This window comes from Pseudonaja textilis, chromosome 2, assembly GCF_049901715.1.
Source record: "Pseudonaja textilis isolate UNSWEBS1 chromosome 2, rPseTex1.2, whole genome shotgun sequence".
Lineage (NCBI taxonomy): Eukaryota > Metazoa > Chordata > Lepidosauria > Squamata > Elapidae > Pseudonaja > Pseudonaja textilis.
The window spans coordinates 168,869,975-168,889,877 of record NC_141991.1 but is presented as its reverse complement, the minus strand read 5'-3'; the positions used below and the strand labels follow the sequence as shown (position 1 = coordinate 168,889,877).

At 36.0% G+C, this 19,903-nt stretch overlaps 1 protein-coding gene across 1 annotated transcript in view; it reads right to left on the bottom strand.

Moving 5' to 3' along the window:
- DNAH6 (dynein axonemal heavy chain 6) overlaps nucleotides 1-19,903 on the bottom strand; it is a 174,093-nt gene that overhangs the window by 84,842 nt on the left and 69,348 nt on the right. Inside the window, exons 40-45 of the mRNA XM_026712631.2 lie at nucleotides 16,778-16,935; nucleotides 14,161-14,292; nucleotides 13,117-13,288; nucleotides 8,218-8,364; nucleotides 8,043-8,116; nucleotides 3,954-4,108 (exon numbers count right to left, since the gene is read on the bottom strand). Coding sequence (XP_026568416.2) covers nucleotides 3,954-4,108; nucleotides 8,043-8,116; nucleotides 8,218-8,364; nucleotides 13,117-13,288; nucleotides 14,161-14,292; nucleotides 16,778-16,935 — 838 coding nt within the window. The remainder of the gene's footprint in view (nucleotides 1-3,953; nucleotides 4,109-8,042; nucleotides 8,117-8,217; nucleotides 8,365-13,116; nucleotides 13,289-14,160; nucleotides 14,293-16,777; nucleotides 16,936-19,903) is intronic.

Sequence of the window (19,903 nt, the reverse complement as noted above, 5' to 3'; positions counted from 1 at the left end):
AAAAGTCAAGAAATGAAGGCAGAAGGAGCGCTATATCTCTAATATGTATTGTCTATGTATATGATCAAGTTTTGGTTCACGTTGACAAATGGGCTGGTCTGGAACTCAGGAAACTCTGAGTTGGGGACTTGCGGTTGTGCTCCTGTCGAGTCGGAGTGGAATTCGTGATTGTGTGTAGTTTCGCTCTGTGCTCACTCATTGGAGGGTCCCATTCAAGACCGGAACCACCCTGGAGGGGTAGTGAAGAAAGAGCGATCCACTGGAGGATTGAGGGGAGCCGCATCTCCCCTCCCTGACAAGGAAAATACCCTCTGAAGACAAGCTGCAGTGGTGGTCTAAAATGGCCACCACAAAGATGGGAGGCAGTCCAGGAAATGAAGACTGTGCTGGAGCGGTGAAGCTATGAGCAGTGTATGAACCTGGCAAAATACATGGACATTAAGGCACCCCAGAATGAAGAAACAAAGAAATTTTTAGGAAAGATTGTAAAAGCAGCAACCCGAGAGAGAGAGAAGAAAATTGGAGATTTGTGAAATTGGTTTTGGACTTGGAAAAGAATTTATTTGGAGATTGAAAATTCAGAAGAAAATATTTGATTATAAAAGACTTGCAAATTAAATAATTATTTGGATTTTGGCACTAAGCAGGCATAATTAAATGCTGGAATTGAATGTGTTAAAAAGAAATAATAGCTAATAGTTGAAACATTGAAATTTAAAAGCTTAAAGCCTAAAAAAGGGTGTGGGGGGGGGGGGCAAAAAGAAAGGGTGGAACTTGGACATAATGGAGAGCGCCACCTAATGGTAAAGAAAAAATGTCAGTGACTTTTGAAAAGTGTTTGGTCCTTTTAAAATTGGAACTTGACATGAAATAAGAGGGATATTATTATAATAATATAGAAACCCTGAAAAGTGAAATATTAGAATACTATAAAGATAAAAAAGATACGAAAAGAAATTACTCTGCGATTACTTGGTGACTTTGGGAAAAAGTTGGAAAAGGAATTAATAGAAGGAACCTGGAAATAAAGATTTATGGACATTGACTGTTGAAAATAAACGTTAAAGACGATCGTTGAAATAAATTACTGGATAATTGGTTGGATACAAATACCAAAGAAAGGAAGAAACAAAAATAAAAGGAAGTGTACAAAATGGCAGAATTATGTGTGGAAATAAAATTGGAACTACGAAATATGAAGGAAATGATGCAAGAAAGCTTGGAAATGTGCAGTAGTATATTACAAACATTAGAAATGGTGATGCTGACTAAAGAAGAACAAAGACAACCAGAAAGGGAGGAGTTAAATAAAGAGGAAACCAGCTTTAAAGAACAAGTGGAACAATGAACATTAAAACAAGGGGAAAAATAATTAAAGCTAAAACTTTGAGGTTTGATGTGATAATTAAAGGGGGAATTGTTTGGAAAGTTAAACAAGGAAAAAGGAAACAGCAGAAAAGGGAATTACAGAGAAAAGATCAAAAGAGGGAGCGGGACAAAAATTGGAGTAAGAAACTGAAGGAAATAATAAAGGAAAAAAGTGGGATTAAGAGAAAGGATCAGAAAATGATGGGAAGCAGAAAGCAAACAAAAATGAAAAGAAATTAAGTGGTCAGGAGGATGAGAGACAATGGGTAGAAGAAGAACAGGAAGGGGGATTCTGCAAGGTAATGTGTTGTGATACATAAGAATATAGGTTTAAAAATAGAAAAGATTGGAACTGATACTCTTTTTTTCTTTTAAGGATTATTGTTAAATCAGATATAGATATAAATGGAATAGATGTGGAAATGGGAATTTATTATAAGGATATTAATTGATATTAAATAAAGTGATGAATAAAGTTAAAATGAATTATGAGAATTGTAATGGAAAAATTATTATCAGATTAATATTTTTGAAATAATAGATGATTTAGAATGTGATTGAGAAAAAGAATACCATATATATACAGACGGACACAATATAGAAGCCTGATGATGGCAGATGAGATTCTGCCGAAACGTTGCTACAACTTTAAAAGCACAACTATAATGACGTGGGAAAATACCCGAACAAAGCTGAATACCATACATGTAAGTACCCGCGAAAACTTAAGAATATATATAGATATATATTCTTAATATATGTTTTCTTAAGTTTTCATGGGTATTCTTAATATATATATATATTCTCGTTTCGGCAGAATCTCATCTGCCATCATCAGGCTTCTGTATTCTGTTAATCTGTGAGTCAGACTTTTACAGCTGTTTCAGTTTTAAATTTGGGGCTAGCCTACTGCTGTGCCAGAATGGTTTTTTTCTTCATCCTGATTGGTTGGGAGTCTTGGTCTGTGTTTATTGGTCTTGGAGTTCGCTGTGTTCTGCTTGATTGGTGTTTCTAATATCTTCTGTCTGTTTTGTGGCATTTTTTGTCTTGATTGGCTGGCAACATTGTGTTTCCTGTGTTGGGAGGCTTTTTAGTGCGGCTTGGCTCCAAGTAAATGGACGGCTATCATTTATTAGGAAGCTAGGTTTCATCTGGGTGCCTGGTTGGGGTGTATTTGAGCTGGAGGTATCAGGGGGGATCTGTTTGTGCCTAGGTGTTTGCCTGGCTTGTGGTGTGGAGATTTTTTTGTTTGTGAGTGCAGACTTCCAAATAATTGACAGTCTGGTGGAATCATCTCTTCTATTCATGCTTTCAGGTCTTTTTTCAATCTCTATGGCTTCTCTGATAATTCTGTGGCTGGGGTTTTCTATAGTGGCTAGGGTTTTGGTGCCACTGAAGTTGATGCTATGACCTGTGGCTTTCATGTGTTAGACTAGTGAGGAAGTGTGTTCCAGATTTTTTACTGCATTTTTGTGTTCATCCAGGCGGGTACTTATTCTTCTATTGGCCTGTCCAATGTATGTGGCAGGGCATGATGCACAGGGGACTTCATATATGCCTTGGTTTTCCAGGTCAATTTTATCTTTGGGGTTTCTAAGGATGGTTGCTATTTTTCTGTCTGTTTTGAAGGCAGTCTTGATGTGATGCCTGTGTAGTATCTTACTGATTTTGTCTGTAGTACCTCTTATGTAGGGCAGGACAGCTGTTCCATAGGTCTACAACTTTAAAAGCACAAATATAATGACGTGGGAAAAAACCCAAACAAAGCTGAATACCACATATATATATGATATATGATACATAGTAGTTAGAAGATTATTGTTGTCAATTTAGAATGTGATAATTAAAAACGACTATATTATGGTACATTTTTATAACAAATTAAAGGGGAATTAATTGAGGGAATGTTTAAGGTAAAGGGGTAGCAAACTCAAATTGACAATTAACGGGGACAACTTTTGAATTATTAGAACTAGTATGAAATTTATTGAGCAATGAATGGAATAACAGTATGTGACAAAATTACAAATGTGACGGATAAAAGTAAATATGTGTAATGAGATAATATTGTAAAACAAAACATGAGAATATTTAAAGAAAAATGAAATAATGGGAATTGGATAAAATAAGTAATGAATATAAGAATATTTGAGAATTTAAAGGAAAATGGAATAAGTAACAATATATGAAATTGAATATGAAAGATTAATATGTTGTGGGGAAAAGAGAGCAGGAGTATTAGATACGTCCACTGTCTATATGAGGGGTAGGGGGATAAAAAAAATCTTGATATTCAGAAATATTGAATTTATCAGACCTGAACATTTTAATTTTACAAAAATATACACAGCTTGGAACTGCCTATATTCTCAGGTGATTCTTTAATAATATTTTGTCTCTTTGTAAGAACTTGTTTCTCATGTTTTCACTGTCTCATTAATTGGAAATGACAATCCCGGTTACAACTGCAGCTACAACCTGAAGACTACCTGTATGTGACAAAGGTATGTCACATATTTCATATATACTTTATATTCAATAATGCCTATATAATATTTATGCTAAATTAATGATAACTATTTTACCTTGAAACATGCTCTACTGCATCTTGGAAAAATACCAGCTTGACCTCTTTAGAGCTTGTTATATTATAATCATCAAGATAGTCTTGTAAAACTCCAATAATCTTTTCCATGTCAGGTAATTCTTCATAAATTCGTTCAGCTTTTTCTATTCCAATCTACATGGCATCATTGAGAAAAATCAGATGAATGTAATAAAATGATAATGACAATTGAGAACAGATGCTAATCAAAGAAATGTAGCGATGACAGGAGTGAAACAATGTTGACAGAGATTATACAAAATTAAGCATGCGGAGAGAAAAGTAGCTTGTCACATCTCCTGGATCTATTAATTAACTTAAAATGTTTTGGGTAAGATGGTTCCTTGTGAATATAGGTGTGCTGAAAACCTATTCCCTTGTTTTTGACTCCCTGTCATGGATTCATGGGAAGCACTATAGCAAGTTAACAGTTAGTCCAATGAACCATCTTCTTTTTTATGTTCTTAAACTTCCTAGCATTTTATTTATTAATGAATGCATATCCTAGTTTTCAACTATACCATCATTTGAAGCAATTTGGAATATGTCATAAGATACTCCCTGGCTGATTGATATGGGAGAAATGAGGACTCACCAAGGTGATTATTGTTCCACTGCTCAGCAATGAACAGATGGGAATACATCATTTTCAGATGCTTTCAATTTTCAACTATCTAAATTTAAATGATCTATCTAAACCATTTCCCAAGGGCTTAACTTTAACCTCTGTTTGTTTTCTTGTTTTTCCTTTCCAGCTTGATGAGCTCAGCGGTGGAAAATGTTATATTTGCAGTACACATATCTGTCACACTCCAAGATTTCTTTTTATATTCTTATTCATTTATGAAGATAACCTCCAAGAAATATACATATTTGGTTTCTTGGTGGAAAAAAAACTGACATCATGAAAGTATGCTTTTTAAATCCCCTTGTCATCCAAGCAGAAATCATAATCTAAGTCCATGACCTATTGATGCTGTCAACTGTTATAAATGAATCTTCCAAATTTGCAGTGAGACTCTCTATTTGACATACTGTATATAAATAAGCTTCCAGAAGATGCCTGGAGCAGGGAAGTCTCCCTTTCCTTGGCTGTACATCTAACAAATCATTTGAAGTCTAGAATTTAGTCTTTTGGAAAATTTATTAAAAAACCTAGTGCATGTTTTTTTTGCTGACACCAGATCTGTTTTGATTTGAAGTCCAGGAGGCCCACAAACTTTCTCAGCGTCCAAAGATTTGTTCTTCAAAAAGAAATGACAGAACAAGGACTATCACTTAAAACAATTTTGTATCTTTATTATAATTAATATCTGTGCATATTGAAGACATTTCCTTCTAAAACTGAAGGTAAATTCAATTTAATGAATCACATCACAGTTATATAGGTAAATATTTAATTAATAGATTTAGTGAAACGAGTCTCAGTACCTCAGAGATTACTCTAGGAATTATTCCAAAGCAAAAGAACAAGAAAACCATCAACATGTTCAGTCCATATGTTTGTGCCATGGCCATCTGCTGATCAGCTGTTTACTGATTTGATCTGTCAGTTCTGAAAGCAGCTCAAAATTTATTCCTAAATGTGACACTTCCACAAAATCTAATAGACACTTCAATTCGGAAAACATTCCATCTCAATAAAAGAGACACCATCATTTGGGGGGGAAGGAATTCCATGAATGTTATTTAGCCTAGGCATCATTCCGTTCTAATACTTAATAATTATGTAGATTGTTCATGTAAAAAAATAACAGATGTGTACAAACTAACAGAGATGTTGGCAGAGAGTGGTTTTAAACTTCATTCTTGCCTTTTCTCTCTTTGGGGTCTATTTTTATTTATTTATTTATTTGGTTTGTCAATTGCTTACCAGATAATAGGTATCAGTAAAAACATAGTTACGAATACATGGTTACATATAAGAAAAATAAAAGAAACAATAGGACAGGGACGGTAGGCACACTGGTGCGCTTATGCACGCCCCCTACAGACCTCTTAGGAAAGGGGTGAGGTCAATAGTAGAAAGTTTAAGGTTAAAGTTTTTGGGGTTTGGGGAAGAAACCACAGAGTCAGGTAGAGTATTCCAGACACTGATCACTCTGTTGCTGAAGTCGTATTTCCTGCAATCAAGTTTGGTGCGGTTTACCTTGAGTTTGCATCTATTGTGTGCTCTTGTATTGTTATGGTTGAAGCTACAGCATTTATTGACATGTAGGACATTGCAATGTATGATTTTATATACTATACTTAGATTGGACTGAAGGCGGTGTAGTTCTAGGTTTTCTAGGTCTAGAATTTCAAGTTTGGTGGCATAAGGTATTCTGCAACCAGTAGAGGAGTGGAGAACACTTCTTGTGAAATATTTCTAGACTTTCTTAACTGTGTTAATATCAGATACATAATGTGGGTTCCAGACTGATGAGCTGTATTCGAGTATTGGTCTAGCACATGCTTTGTATGCTCTTGTTAGTAGTGTAATATTACCAGAGAAAAAGCTACGTAAGTTTAAGTTAACAACTCTTAATGCCTTTTTGGCTATGTAGTTACAGTGAGCTCTAGCACTTAGATCATTAGAGATGAGTATTCCAAGATTCTTTACAGAGCTTGGATCATCAACAAGGTCTTGACTATTCAGCCTGTATTTTATTTTCTGGGGTTTTTTTTGCCAATATGTAAGACAGAGCATTTGTTTGTTGATATTCGAAGTTGCCATTTGTTTGACCATTCTGATACATAGTCGAGGTCTTTTTGAAGGGTAGCAGTATTGTCTGTGGTGTTGAATGGCTTTACATCGTCAGTGAAGACGACGCAGTTGCTCTTAATATGATCACAGAGGTCATTTATGTAGAGTATGAAGAGAGTTGGTCCTAGAACACTGCCTTGGGGGACACCACTATTGACAGGTACAGAATTTGATAGGACACTCCCAATTTTGACCATTTGTTGTCTGTTTGACAGGAATGCTTCTATCCACTTATGTAGTTGTCCAGAGATACCATAGGATTTTATTTTTAGGAGTAGTTTGTCGTGTACCACTGAATCAAAGGCTTTACAGAAGTCTATGTGGATTGCGTTCTATTGCTTTGCCCTGATCAAGTTGCGTAGTCCATATGTTTTTGCAGTGTAAGAGTTGCAGATTGCAGGATAGTTTTTTTCTGAAACCAAATTGTTTATTAGAGAGTAGGTTGTTTATCTCTAAGTGGAGGATAATGGATTGGTTAATAATTGATTCCATGACTTTACAGGTGACACAGCATAAAGAGATTGGTCTGTAATTTTCAACTAGGCTGGGGTCTCCCTTTTTGAAGATGGGGATGACCGTGGCTTGTGACCATAATTTTGGCGAGGAGCTGGCCCTGAAAGATTTTTCAAAGATTATGCTTAGAGGTTTGGCTATGGGAGTGGATAGCTTTTTTAAGAAGTAGGCACATATTCCGTCCAGTCCAATAGATAGAGATGGTTTTAGATTGTGTAGTGCTTTTTCAACATTGTTTTCTGTAAAATCGATATGTATTAGATCATTGTAGTTGTCTGTGGTTCGACTAGGAAATACTGGGCATGATCCATTGCTGTTTACAAATACAGAGCCAAAGAATGTGTTAAAGAGGTTGGCTTTAATGGTGTCATCATTGCAGTCTTTACCATTAGGTCCTTTCAGGGGTGGGATGGACCTTGTATACAGTATTTGAAACAATATCTTCGTACATATGATTTTCTTCAATATTTACTGCATTTATATTCCATTATCCCTTCAAGGCCTGCATTTGGATTTTTCTTGGGAAATTGAATGTTTTTTCAGATCAGGAAAATGAATTGATTTTAAAATAAGATACTATATTTACTGTTCAAGCCTCTCTATTATTGATCTAAAAACACTTTCATGGTTTTGTTGAATTCCAGCAGCAAATGTCTGATTATAAGATTGTTATTGTAAAACTGGATGCTGAAATTCATACACTTTTCATAAGAGTAAATCAACTTCGGCCATAGAAAGACTGATATAGATGAACATTTTTTATAAAATATATAAAGGTAATCATAAAGTTATGATTCTATATATACTCACCTTAATGTAATCTCCAAATAAGATAGGTTTGGATGCAAATGAATCTGGGTCAGTTGAAACTCCAAAATATTTGCCTAAAAATTAAAATAATAGGTTTGCTGATTTGTAAGTACAGAATGTTTATGAATAAAAAAACAATCAGACATATACAAATACACTAAGTAAGGATTCTTACTGGCCATGTCGCTTAACATAGAATAAAAATATTGTTTATCTTCATTGCAGATGAGGCGGTCATGAAAAATTCTCTGACACTCATGACAGAATAGTCTAAATATCTGATTCTGGTCTCGAACTGACACAGGATCACACTGCAGTATGCCTATATAGAAAAACAAATGTTATTTACACAACAAGCAATCTTCAATATTTTTTAAAAATATGTACATATTCACCAACTGATAATTCTAACATCAAACTATTATTCTGTGCAAATCACAACAGATTATTATAAATGCAATTTGCAAGTAAATATTTTTCTGCGACATGCTACTGTTTCTAAGGTATTCAAAAGAACACACGAAGAGTTATTCTAGACAAGACAAAAGGCCCAGCTAGGGCAGAAGTCTTTTCTCAGAGTGGCCAGCCAATTACTGAAGGGAAGCCCACAATTAAAATATGATCATAGTAACAATTATTGGTCATGTTCTGCAGTTTCTGGAATTAAGAGGCATACTGCCTCAGATCATGGCAAGACATAGCTTATCATGACTAGGAGGAACAAGCCTGTCCTAGTTATGTTCAACATCTGTGGCCTTCATTTTCATCCCCCAGTGTGACAATCAGATTAGTGTCAGTTCTTTGATGTGTTGATTGCAGTGCACACTCCTGTAATTGGTCTGTGAGAATAGCCTTGGGAGACAGGAGGAAGAAGAACTGCAGCCTAAGCAATGTTCAGAGAAGAGATATCTCAGCCCACAGAAGGAATGAGAGTGGAGAAAGGAACCCTCTTTAATTCTCTGGAAACCAAACGGAGAGAAAGGGGAGAAATGCTTTCAGATTCGCGAGACTCTGTTACTATAACCTTACAATAAAGATAGTGTCAGTACTCATGTTTTTGTTTTCTTGACTGGATTGCCTCAAAGGGATATGAGCTATGTAACAAATATAGTAATGTTTCAAATATAGTTTATATTTTTATTATACTTTTACAATCTGTTTTGTGAGTTTTTACATGGAATAGTGTGTTAAACTAAGTAACTGAATCTTTAACTCTAAGAATTTTAAGATTTTTTTATACATGGCGGAAGGTCAAAAGAATTATTGTATAATAGTGGAAGATGAATCCACTCCTAACTTCTAGAAATAGATACCCGATATGTGCAATTCTTCAAAATGTCTTGAGGGAAGTTCAAGCAAAAAATGGTTTTTTTGATTAAGTTGGTCAATTTTTTTAAGAAAAGTTTTGCAACTAGAATGTATTTTTTTTCCTTTTCTTTGGTTAATTCATTTGAGGTATGTTGAACATATTCTAACCATTAATCATATTCTCATCCTATGAATTTGTCTAATATTTTTTAAAACTCTCTAATAGGGTGGCTAGCAGTATCTATTTTATACGAATGAATTCTAGACATAGAAGTAAAACATTTCTCTTATCTGTCCTAATCTTCATTCAAGTTCACTGGATGAATTCAGGTTATACAGGTAATCCTCAAGTTATGACCACAATTGAGTCCAAAATTTATATTGTTAAGTAAAACATTTGTTAAGTGAGTTTGTCCCATTTTACAACTTTTATTGCCAATATTTGTTAAGTGAATCATTGCATTTGTTATGGTTGTTAAATGAATCTGGATTCCCCATTGAATTTGTTTGTCAAGTCACAAAAGGAGATCACATGACTCCAGGACACTGCAACTATCATAAATATGAACCAGTTACCAAGCATGTGAATTTTGACCATGTGACCATGGGGATGCTGTAACAGTCATAAGTGTGAAAGTCATAAGTCAGTTTTCAGTGCTCTTGTAACACTAAATGAACTGTTGTAAGTCGAGGGCTACCTGTAGTATTCAGGGAATACTTCCCCTCAAACATGCATCATTTTAAGCACCTACATAATGCTCCTTACTTTCTTTTCTTGCTTTTCTTCTAAGCTAAAAAGCTTCAAATATTTTAATCTTTTTGCATTTAAGGTATTGCAGACTTTGGTCATTATAGTTACTGTTTTCTGCACTTTCTTAGGTCCCATATATACATGTAATTGATACAATTTTTTAATATATGGTGTTCTTCTTGAGGTAATTATGAGGACAGAAGTAGGGGGGATCAAATAAGTTCAATTTACAAAGGTATACAATATCGGGATTTTATTTTTCATTTCTAGAAAATCCTAATGATTCTCAATATAGCATTTGCCTTTCTTCAAGCTTCCTTATACCGCACTGACATTTTCATTAAGCTGTCTTCCTACCTGGAGCCCCCTTATCTCAGAAAGAGGCTGAGCTCCTTGAACACCAGGAGACATTCTCTGCAATACTCAGCAGCTTAGCAGCAGGATTCAACCAAGTGAAAAATCTGCTGCGATCCATTGTATGCAAACAGCTCAATATTAACCATCAAAAATGGTCTTTATTGATTTTGAATTCTTGACCCTATCTATTTTTGTTTTACCACACACAAAGCTCTTTTCTACTTCATTTAGTTTTATGCCTCTCTTGACATACCTATCACTTCTTCACAGTGAAGTATTTACTATAATGTACATTTATAGCACATTCTTTTAGACATAGCTATTTTGATTAGCACATCATATATTCTGCTTTTCCCTCTTTTCACCAACATTTGCACATATTAAGATGGCTTCATCCATTATCTCTTTACTAAACATTCTACCAAGGTACACAAGGATGAATAATAGAGCTATCAAATTTCACTTTTAAAAAGGGGTTGCCTAATTAACTAATATGCTGATATGGAAAGGTACTTTAGTTTCTGTATACATACACAAAATTAAGCTATACTCAGACATAATAAAAGCTATCCCCCTGGAAAACTTGCAATAACCACCCAATTTTGTGTAAAAAAATTAGTATCAGTCATATCACCAAATATGCTATAAGGAAAACACCAATCTATCTTATTGGAAACATTGTACAGAATGTCATGTCGGACACAGAAAACTGCACAAGGATTTTTATAGTACAAGGAATATTTGTATTATATTTCCATGACACGGCAATCAAAAATTATTCTTGGAGGCTCACATAAAAATACTATGAAAAATCACCTCACAGAAAAATAAAAACACAGTGAAATTACGCAAATGAAAAGAAAATAGAATATAGCAACCACAACTCAAATCATGGATTGGATCTCAGAAAAGGCTTGCTTTTTAGAAACTTTCCTCAGCACAGGGGAAGCCAGCTTGGCCTCCATGAAGAGGCTATTCCACAATTTATTTATTTATTTTGTCAAGAGATTATAAGATAACAGGTATAAGCGTGGTTATCAATACATGAAATGGATATGAATAAAAAAGAAACAATAGGACAGGGATGGTGGGCACGTGGGTACACTTATGCACACCCCCTACAGACTCTTAGGAAAGGGGTGAGGTCAATAGTAGGCTGTCTAAGGTTAAAGTTTTTGGGGTTTGGGGAAGAAACCAGTCAGGTAGAGTATTCCAGGCATTGACTACTCTGCTGCTGAAGTCGTATTTCCTGCAATCAAGTTTGGTGCAGTTAACCTTGAGTTTGTATCTATTGTGTGCTCTTGTATTGTTATGGTTGAAGACAGGGTAGATTTGCTTCGTGTTGTTTCAGAACACAAGCCAAAAATAAATGGATTTAAATTATAATGAGGCAAATTTTGATTGGATGTTAAGGAGCATTTTCTAATGGTGCAAAGCTGTTCTGTAGTGAAATTCTGTAGTTGCAGCGGGAGAGGGTGTGGATTTTCTTCACTGGACGAACTTAAACAGAGACTGAATGGACATCTGTTGGAGATGTAGTAATAAGGTTTCTACACTAAATGTGGAACTGAACTCAATATTTTCAATTTCAATAACTTGTAGTTATGTGATCTTTTATTCTTAGAATTCTCAGCAATGGTCATCTTGGCTGTGGAATACTGGGACCTGAAATTCTTGCATCTGGAAGTTGCCAAACTTGGGAAACACCAGAAAAGATGAGTTCTAATCATTATATTCTCTGATTTTATGTGTGCTTTAGGAAATACAATAAAGGTAATTGTCCATTTCAGAGAAAAGTACATCAGAAATATATAGTTAATTAATTTTGGACCACATAAGCCAGCAAATATTATAATATTTGGCATTATATATTATAGATTTCACTAGGGCTATAACACAAATTATTTTATTTATAATTGCATTGAATTCATCTGCTTTTTGAGTATAATTGGTACAAATTGTACCACTCTGATTTGAAGTTTTCTCTAAACTTCTTCAAAACAGGCATCTTTGCTCAAGAATGGAGCAGCAGTTCTTAGTCTACTGTGTTAAGTATGATACCTTTATGAAAGAGTATGCTAGCAATAATGTTATTTATGGCTAAAATATGAAAACAAATCATAAAGTGAATTATCAATATTTGTTATTAATACAGGTAGTCCTCAACTTACAACAGTTCATTTAATGAGCATTCAAAGTTACAAAGGCACTGAAAAAAGTGACCTATGACCATTTTTCACACTTATGACTGTGGCAGCATCCCCATAGTCATGTGATTTACATTCGGATGCTTGACAACTGACTCACATTAATGATGGTTGCAGTGTCCCAGAGTCGTGTTATCTCCTTTTGTGGCCTTATGACAAGTAAAGTCAATGGAGAAAACAGATTAACTTAACAACTGTGTTACTAATTTAAGAACTGCAGTGATTCACTTAACAAATGTGGCAAGAAAAGCTGTAAAATGGGGCAAAATTCACTTATCAAATTTCTCACCGAGCAACATAAACTTTGGGCTCAATTGTGGTTGTAAGTTGAGGACTACCTGTACAGAAAAAAAAATGTATGTAATGTGATAAATAGAGAGAATAATTGCTGAAGATGTGAGCACAGAATTTGAATAACAAAAAATTAATATATGGAATAGATATAACTTACCTTGGACACATTTTGACAAATCACGTAAATTAAATACATAATGAGATTTTGCTGGTGTTGGGAGCAGATCAATGCTCATTCTTTGATATATTTCAACAGCAGCCTCCACTATACTACTTGCACACTGCTTTACTACTTGGGCAAATTCAGCTAGGAAGCCTTTCAGAATTGCCTAGACCAAGGGAAAAATAATGTAAAACACAAAGCTAAATATTTAAATTTGTTTGTTTCTTTTACAACAGTTTTGTTGTTACAAAATCACTAAAAGTGAATCAATCTAAAGTTCTGTACAAAGTGCTGAAATTCTTCATCTACTTTGAGTACCATTTTTTTACATCTATCAAAATCCCCAATTTATTATGATGGGAGTGCCAATTCATAATTTGCAAACAAATTAAAGTAATAAGGAACCATCTGAAAGCAAGAGTGTTATGTTTCACTGCCAAACACATACACAAGTTTCTGGATCAAGGCAACTGATTCTATTGTGCATCAGAGCAATTCATCCATTCACAGCTGGAACATATAGATTTGGCTTGCAGGGTTGCTTTTATAAACACTATAATTTTCTTTAATTTGTAAAGCTACAGAAAGAAAGAATGCATCTGGAAGGTATGCAGAGAACATTATCTGTACAAATGAGCATTAAACTTACTAATGTTTTTAGCCTGAAAACCTTTTCTTCAGAAAAAGGGATCTGAAAAAAGGTAAATTTTGTCAGTTTGTACACAAGGTAGTCTTGTCTAGCCCAGTTTGTTTATATAAAAACTTTGTACCGGCACTCATTTTAAGAATGAAACTCTCAGCAGATTGATACAATATTAAAAACCAGAAAAGCAATTAAAACAATAAAGCCAAAAGCAGAGTCTGGTTGTTTATTTATAGAGGTACGTTTGCTATTTTACATTCTGATCTAAATGAAATTACCAGTAGCTTTAGCCCAGCTGTCTATCTGGATCTTGCACTACACAACAATATGCTATGGCAGAAAGTCCAAAGAATGTATACTTTGTTTCTTTTATGTACATAGATGGCGGTACTCACCTGAAAAATTTGTTTAAGGCTATGTTCAGAGGGCGTTGGAAGGCACAGCATAGCAAAATGTCTTATGAAACGTGCGGTAACTGGATTACGTCCACCACCAGGAGGTGCGCAAGCTGAACAAATAGTTACGTCCTGGGGACATGATGATTTGTGTGAGAAGTTAATAATCTGTGGCGCTATTACTTCTAAAGATCCCTGTTTCAAAGAATATATTTATACGTAAACCATCACTCAATATACTTGATATTCTATTCTTACTCCAATTTTTAATTTGGTATCAAAATACCTGTACTATGAGCATAAAGGTTTAGCTCGAGTTTATACAATTCTGTGTTCTTCTACAGTTTTGAATATAAAAGAATCCAGATGGCATAACACAAGGAACTTGACAAATATTGACCTAGCCAAGTATAAAAGTAATTTGATTAGAAAACTGCTGTCCTCAAGTAGATTGTTTCTTCTGGTGTTTAAATTTCAGGAAAAAATCAGCAGATTTTATCTTCGTCAGAGCACAACCACTGACTGTGACCAGACATTAATAAATTAGGAAAAAAATACATAGTGTCATGCAGAGTATTCAAAACAGGTGCTTTACAAAATGTACTGTTAGTAATAGAACATCTCTTTAATGTGTTGAAACAGCTCCTCTCTCACATCTCCTTCAAAGGCTATTTCTGGCCCTCTGTCCATGTGTGCATAGGCACTTAGTTTTACTAATAGTCCTAGCAGAAACATTAGGTTGGAATATATGCCATGTCCCAGCATATAATTTGTATATATAGTGTTGTTGTTCTCTAGCCCCATCTAGTGGCCGGGGCCAAATAATGCATTGTTTGGAAGCTGACTCTCCCCTTTAAGAGTCATCTATCCATGAACCCTCATTCCCAAAACAAGTGCATCCTGGAAAGCCAGGCTCCATTTCCTTTAACATTCAGAAAGAAACAGAAGCACCATGAAGAAATTTATTTATTTATCTGTTTATTTATCTAGTTATTTTTATCCCTGTTTCAACCATCCTGTTCCTTTAATAAAGCATCCAGATCTATGCAAACAGTCTGATTTATTGGAGGATAGGTGGATTTAGCTGCACATCAAGCTGCAAACAGAGTAACGTGTAGTGAGGACAGAACAATATACATGCAGAAAGCCAAACCCAACCTTTAACCCAATTGTGTAGCCTTGCAAAGGAAGCAGTTTGCATTAACACTTTAAAGAGAGACAGACACTTAATTTGTGCTGATCTGCCTAGCAAAAAGCACTTCTTCTGAATAGTTTGCAGAATTCTATGCACTATGTCACTGCCACATCTTAGTCCACTTCTGCCAAGGTACAGCTGCCTTCCTGGTAAGCTCTCCATTTTATCTGGCAGTTTGCCAACGATATGATCGACTGGGAGAAGAGAGCATGCAAAGGTCGAGCTCCTACACTACTTCATCGTGCTTCTTTCAGGTGTAATTGTCATGTGCCCTCTGATACGGGTCTGGAAATCCAATCACTCTGAAGAAAAGGGCACAGGAGGGAAGTCACCTTCACCCGTTCTCCCTTCCAGCCTAATCATTCACATGGTAATGAGGTAAAGGATTGGGGAGCACTGGGCACCTGTGGTGACCTAAATAGCTTTTAGGCCTTGAGGCAGCCCAGACATGCCAGGACACAGAAGCGCCCAGGAGATAATACCATTAAGAGCTTTCTCTCTGAAACAGAATAGTTTATAACGCACGGTTGCTTTTCTTCAAAAAAGGGAATGATATATCATTCCTGCCTCCATTTCTCCTGATGGTCCCCCCTGATAGTTATATCTGATCCAATCTGATATTTTGTCTTAAGGCTAGGAGGTGCATGCTAGTAATGGAGGTCACTGGGTAGCCAACACTGAATATTTTCAGTCTATTTTAGAGCATAAATTGAAGAATATCACATCAAAATAGGAGCCCCAGGCCTTATAGAGATTTAACATATCCTTTTTGATTTTCATTTTAGACCAAACATTGCTAAAGAATGCACCTCTCAAAAGCAACCATTTTGTCAGTGAGCGTTGGCAGATTGTTAAGGCATAATATCTGCCTGGACCAAACATACACTGAAAAGAAAATATTGGATGAAGCAATATTTGAGCTTCCAGATGGAAAAATGGGATGTGGAGGTAATACGCATGCCTTCAGCAACTTGCAAAGGGAATGTTCATATTTTCTGTTGTGAACATAGCTTCTCTCCGAATTTACCTTCTTTCTCCTGCTGCTACAATTGCCTAAAGTCACTGGGAGTTGGGCTGTATACAGATTTAAATAACAACTAGAACAACAACAGTTGGGAACTCTTCCCAATGCAATGACTCTTTTTGTTAAGTCTGTGACACAAAAATATGGCATAGATATACACAGAGAACAGTAATAAATTAACAGTTCGTTCTACAGGGCAAAGCCTCCATTATATGCCGTAGCGTTCCTTGCCTGTATGAACTGGAGTGAAGAATGTCTTACAGAAACAACAAGCCTCAAAACTCTACATGCATCAGAATCCAGCCTTTGGGAAGGAGAGCAGTAATTAGCACTATTTATAGCATGTCTCTAATGAAACATGGAATTAGAACAATCAAAGGCACTGAAAATAGACTTACATGGATTTCCTTCCAAAACAGCTTATCTCGGTCATAGAATCCTCCAAAGTCTTGGTACTGTCTAAGTAGTTCAATAGGGGGCTGTGAGCCATAACGATCCAGTTTCGGCATGTTTAAATCATCCACAAAAATGACCACTCTTTTTTTCCCTGGTGCCCCTGAACAATACATGAGGAAAGAAACCGCTGGTGGTAAGCCTTGCCATAAAATACATACATACCCCAAACATTTAGTATTTCAGTGTGCAATAATTCTACTAACTTTACAATTCTGAATTCTTCAAATGTTCATTTACACTCGGGAAATGTTGAAAAATCCTAAAGCAAAGCTTTCCACAGGAATAAGCCTACCACAAATTCCGTGAAGCTCCATGGAGGTCCTTGAGCTTAAACAGACAGAAAGTGGGGCATGCTTCTCATAGTAGGCTGAAAAGAAATATGCCTGAAAAAAGGATGGTGGGTAGATTGTGTGAAAGCATGCATCATCATTTTGAAGAGCCACACTTGAAGATAGCCAGTCTCTTTCTCCCATGTACCACACATTTATGCTTGCTGATGGAAGGGCAGACTGGTTATTGAAGACTGCCCATCTGAAACCAGCATCTGTCTATGCTCTGGTTTCTAATCTGCAGGATAGTCAGCTGTTTGACAAATGTCAGGCAATGCAGCTCCCCTGGGAAATCAATATAGCCGAAGCTTGCTTGACTCAGAGGAATAAGCATGGAGAAGAAGGCAGGTTGGCATGTGTGTTAAGTATTTGCTACCCAAAAACACTAAGGAGGGAAGCTGATAAGTCTACGCATAACAGATTAAAAAATGTAATTACTTGTTATGAAAGCCGGGCTTGGCAAACAAAAGAGACAGGATATTGCCCTAACATGAAAACAGGACACTTCCTTAAGAAACAAATACTTGGACACAGGCCTATTTTTTTTTCTTGGGAAAAAGACAGGAAGGATGGATCTATATTAAAGGCTGCCAGTTGACTTCTTCTATGCTCTGATTTAATCTCTAAATGATTTGAGAATTTTATTAATTAAAATTGTGGGCGAGGTTTGAATGATTTCCATATTACTGTACAGAGAGTCCTCGACTTACGACAGTTCATTTAGTGACTGTTCAAAGTTACAGGTGCACTGAAAAAAAAATGACCTATGACCATTTTTCACACTTACGACTGTTGTAAGTATCCCCATGGTCACATGGTTTAGATTTGGCTACTTGACAACCAACTCACGTTAATGACGGTTGCAGTGTCCTGGGGTCATGTGATCACCTTCTGCAACCTTCTGACAAGCAAAGTCAATGGGGAAGCCAGATTCATTTAACAACCGTATTACTAATTTAAGAACTGAAGTGATTCACTTAACAAACGTGGCGAGAAAAGTTGTAAAATGGGGCAAAACTCACTAAACAAATTTCTCGCTTAGCAACATGAGTTTTGGGCTCAAGTGTGGTCGTACGTTGAGAACTGCTCTTGCAATACCAAGAGGACAACCGATAAACTGTCGGGCCCAAAATAAAAAAGGACACCTGGCAATTCTTCCAAGCTGAGTTCTTTACAGTTTCACACCTACAGACAAACCTTGCCAGACTGAGAACTCTACTATCTGCATTTACAATATACTCTGAGAACTATTAGGGAGGTGCTGTCTTTGTCCTCTTTCTCTCATGCATAATATCTAGGCTAAGTTGCCTCTTACTCTTCTGGAATGCACCCCCTCCCACACGGGGATTCATCTCCTCACTACATTCCATCGCATAAACTGCACACAAACAGAGAGGAAGTTCTCAGAGATATATAATTTACTAACAGTTCAAAACATTTACTCAGAAAATACAAGAATATCTGATTTGTAGTTGTAGAGATATTTAATGTTTTTTTTTTAACAAAGGTAAAATGGCTATCTTACAGCAAATATCTATGTAAAAGACTATATGCAATAGACTTTGAGCAAGATCAGATAATCAGTTCTAAGTAAAAACGGACATAAGCTGTCACTAATTCTGCATTTTTCAATCAGAAAAAAAGAAAGCTTTATCAGCGGCAGAGAGGGAACAGTCCACAAAAACCAGTTTGGGGTAATGATCATCACTATTATATTCAGGGGTGATATAATGGTTACTAAACAGTTGTCCGTAGTGAAAACCTGCTGAGGCCTCTCTGAAGTGAGACAATTGCCAAACAGGATGAAGACGTATGGCAATGTTTTAACATCCCTTCTGCAGAAGAAGCAGTTGTAAAGAAAGCTTATTACATCCTTAATAAGGCTTCCTTAGTAGGAAAAATTGAAGAGGCTGACTGGACAACAAGAGAACCTAAAGAGATCACACCGAAGGGATCAGAATCATCAGAAAGCAAACAAATCGCAGGGGGAAACAATTAAATCAGGCATACTACTTCCAAACGAACACAATTTTATCCTCAATAAATGGCATCTAAAAGGCTGTTGTTAGTCGTGAAGTCGTGTCCGACCCATCGTGACCCCATGGACAATGTTCCTCCAGCTCTTCCTGTCCTCTACCATTCCCCGGAGTCCATTTAAGCTCACACCGACTGCTTCAGTGACTCCATCCAGCCACCTCATTCTCTAAAAGGCTACTGTCAACAAATGAGAAGTGTTTTTCCCTTATTGCACATATTCCTCAATAAACCCAAGCATTAAAGTAATGGATATCAGAAGAATTCAGTTTATCAAACAAGATTTTAACACCATCAACCACTATGTATTTGACAGAGTGGGCTTGCTGACTAGCCACCTAGAGACCACATGTGACAACTAACTGATCTTCCAGCAAATATTGAAGTAAGGCATACAGCTTTCCTAAAGGGAAAAAAAACGATAAGGCGCCATTCAGGGCAGAGTTGGTCTTCTAATATGAATTTCTGCTCCCCCCCGTCCCGTCCATACCATCTTTACAATAATAAAATAAAGTTGAAGGTGAAATAAAGAAAATACAGCAATTACTTTTTAAAATTAAAAAGTAGTTGCCTAAAATCACTGAGACATAATCAAATAACGAGTGAAAATGCTGAGAAGGAGGGCAATTACAAACCTTTGGAATTTTTTATTGGAGACTGGAATGTTCTACAGGTGTGTGTCTATACAATCATTTCTGAGAGTTG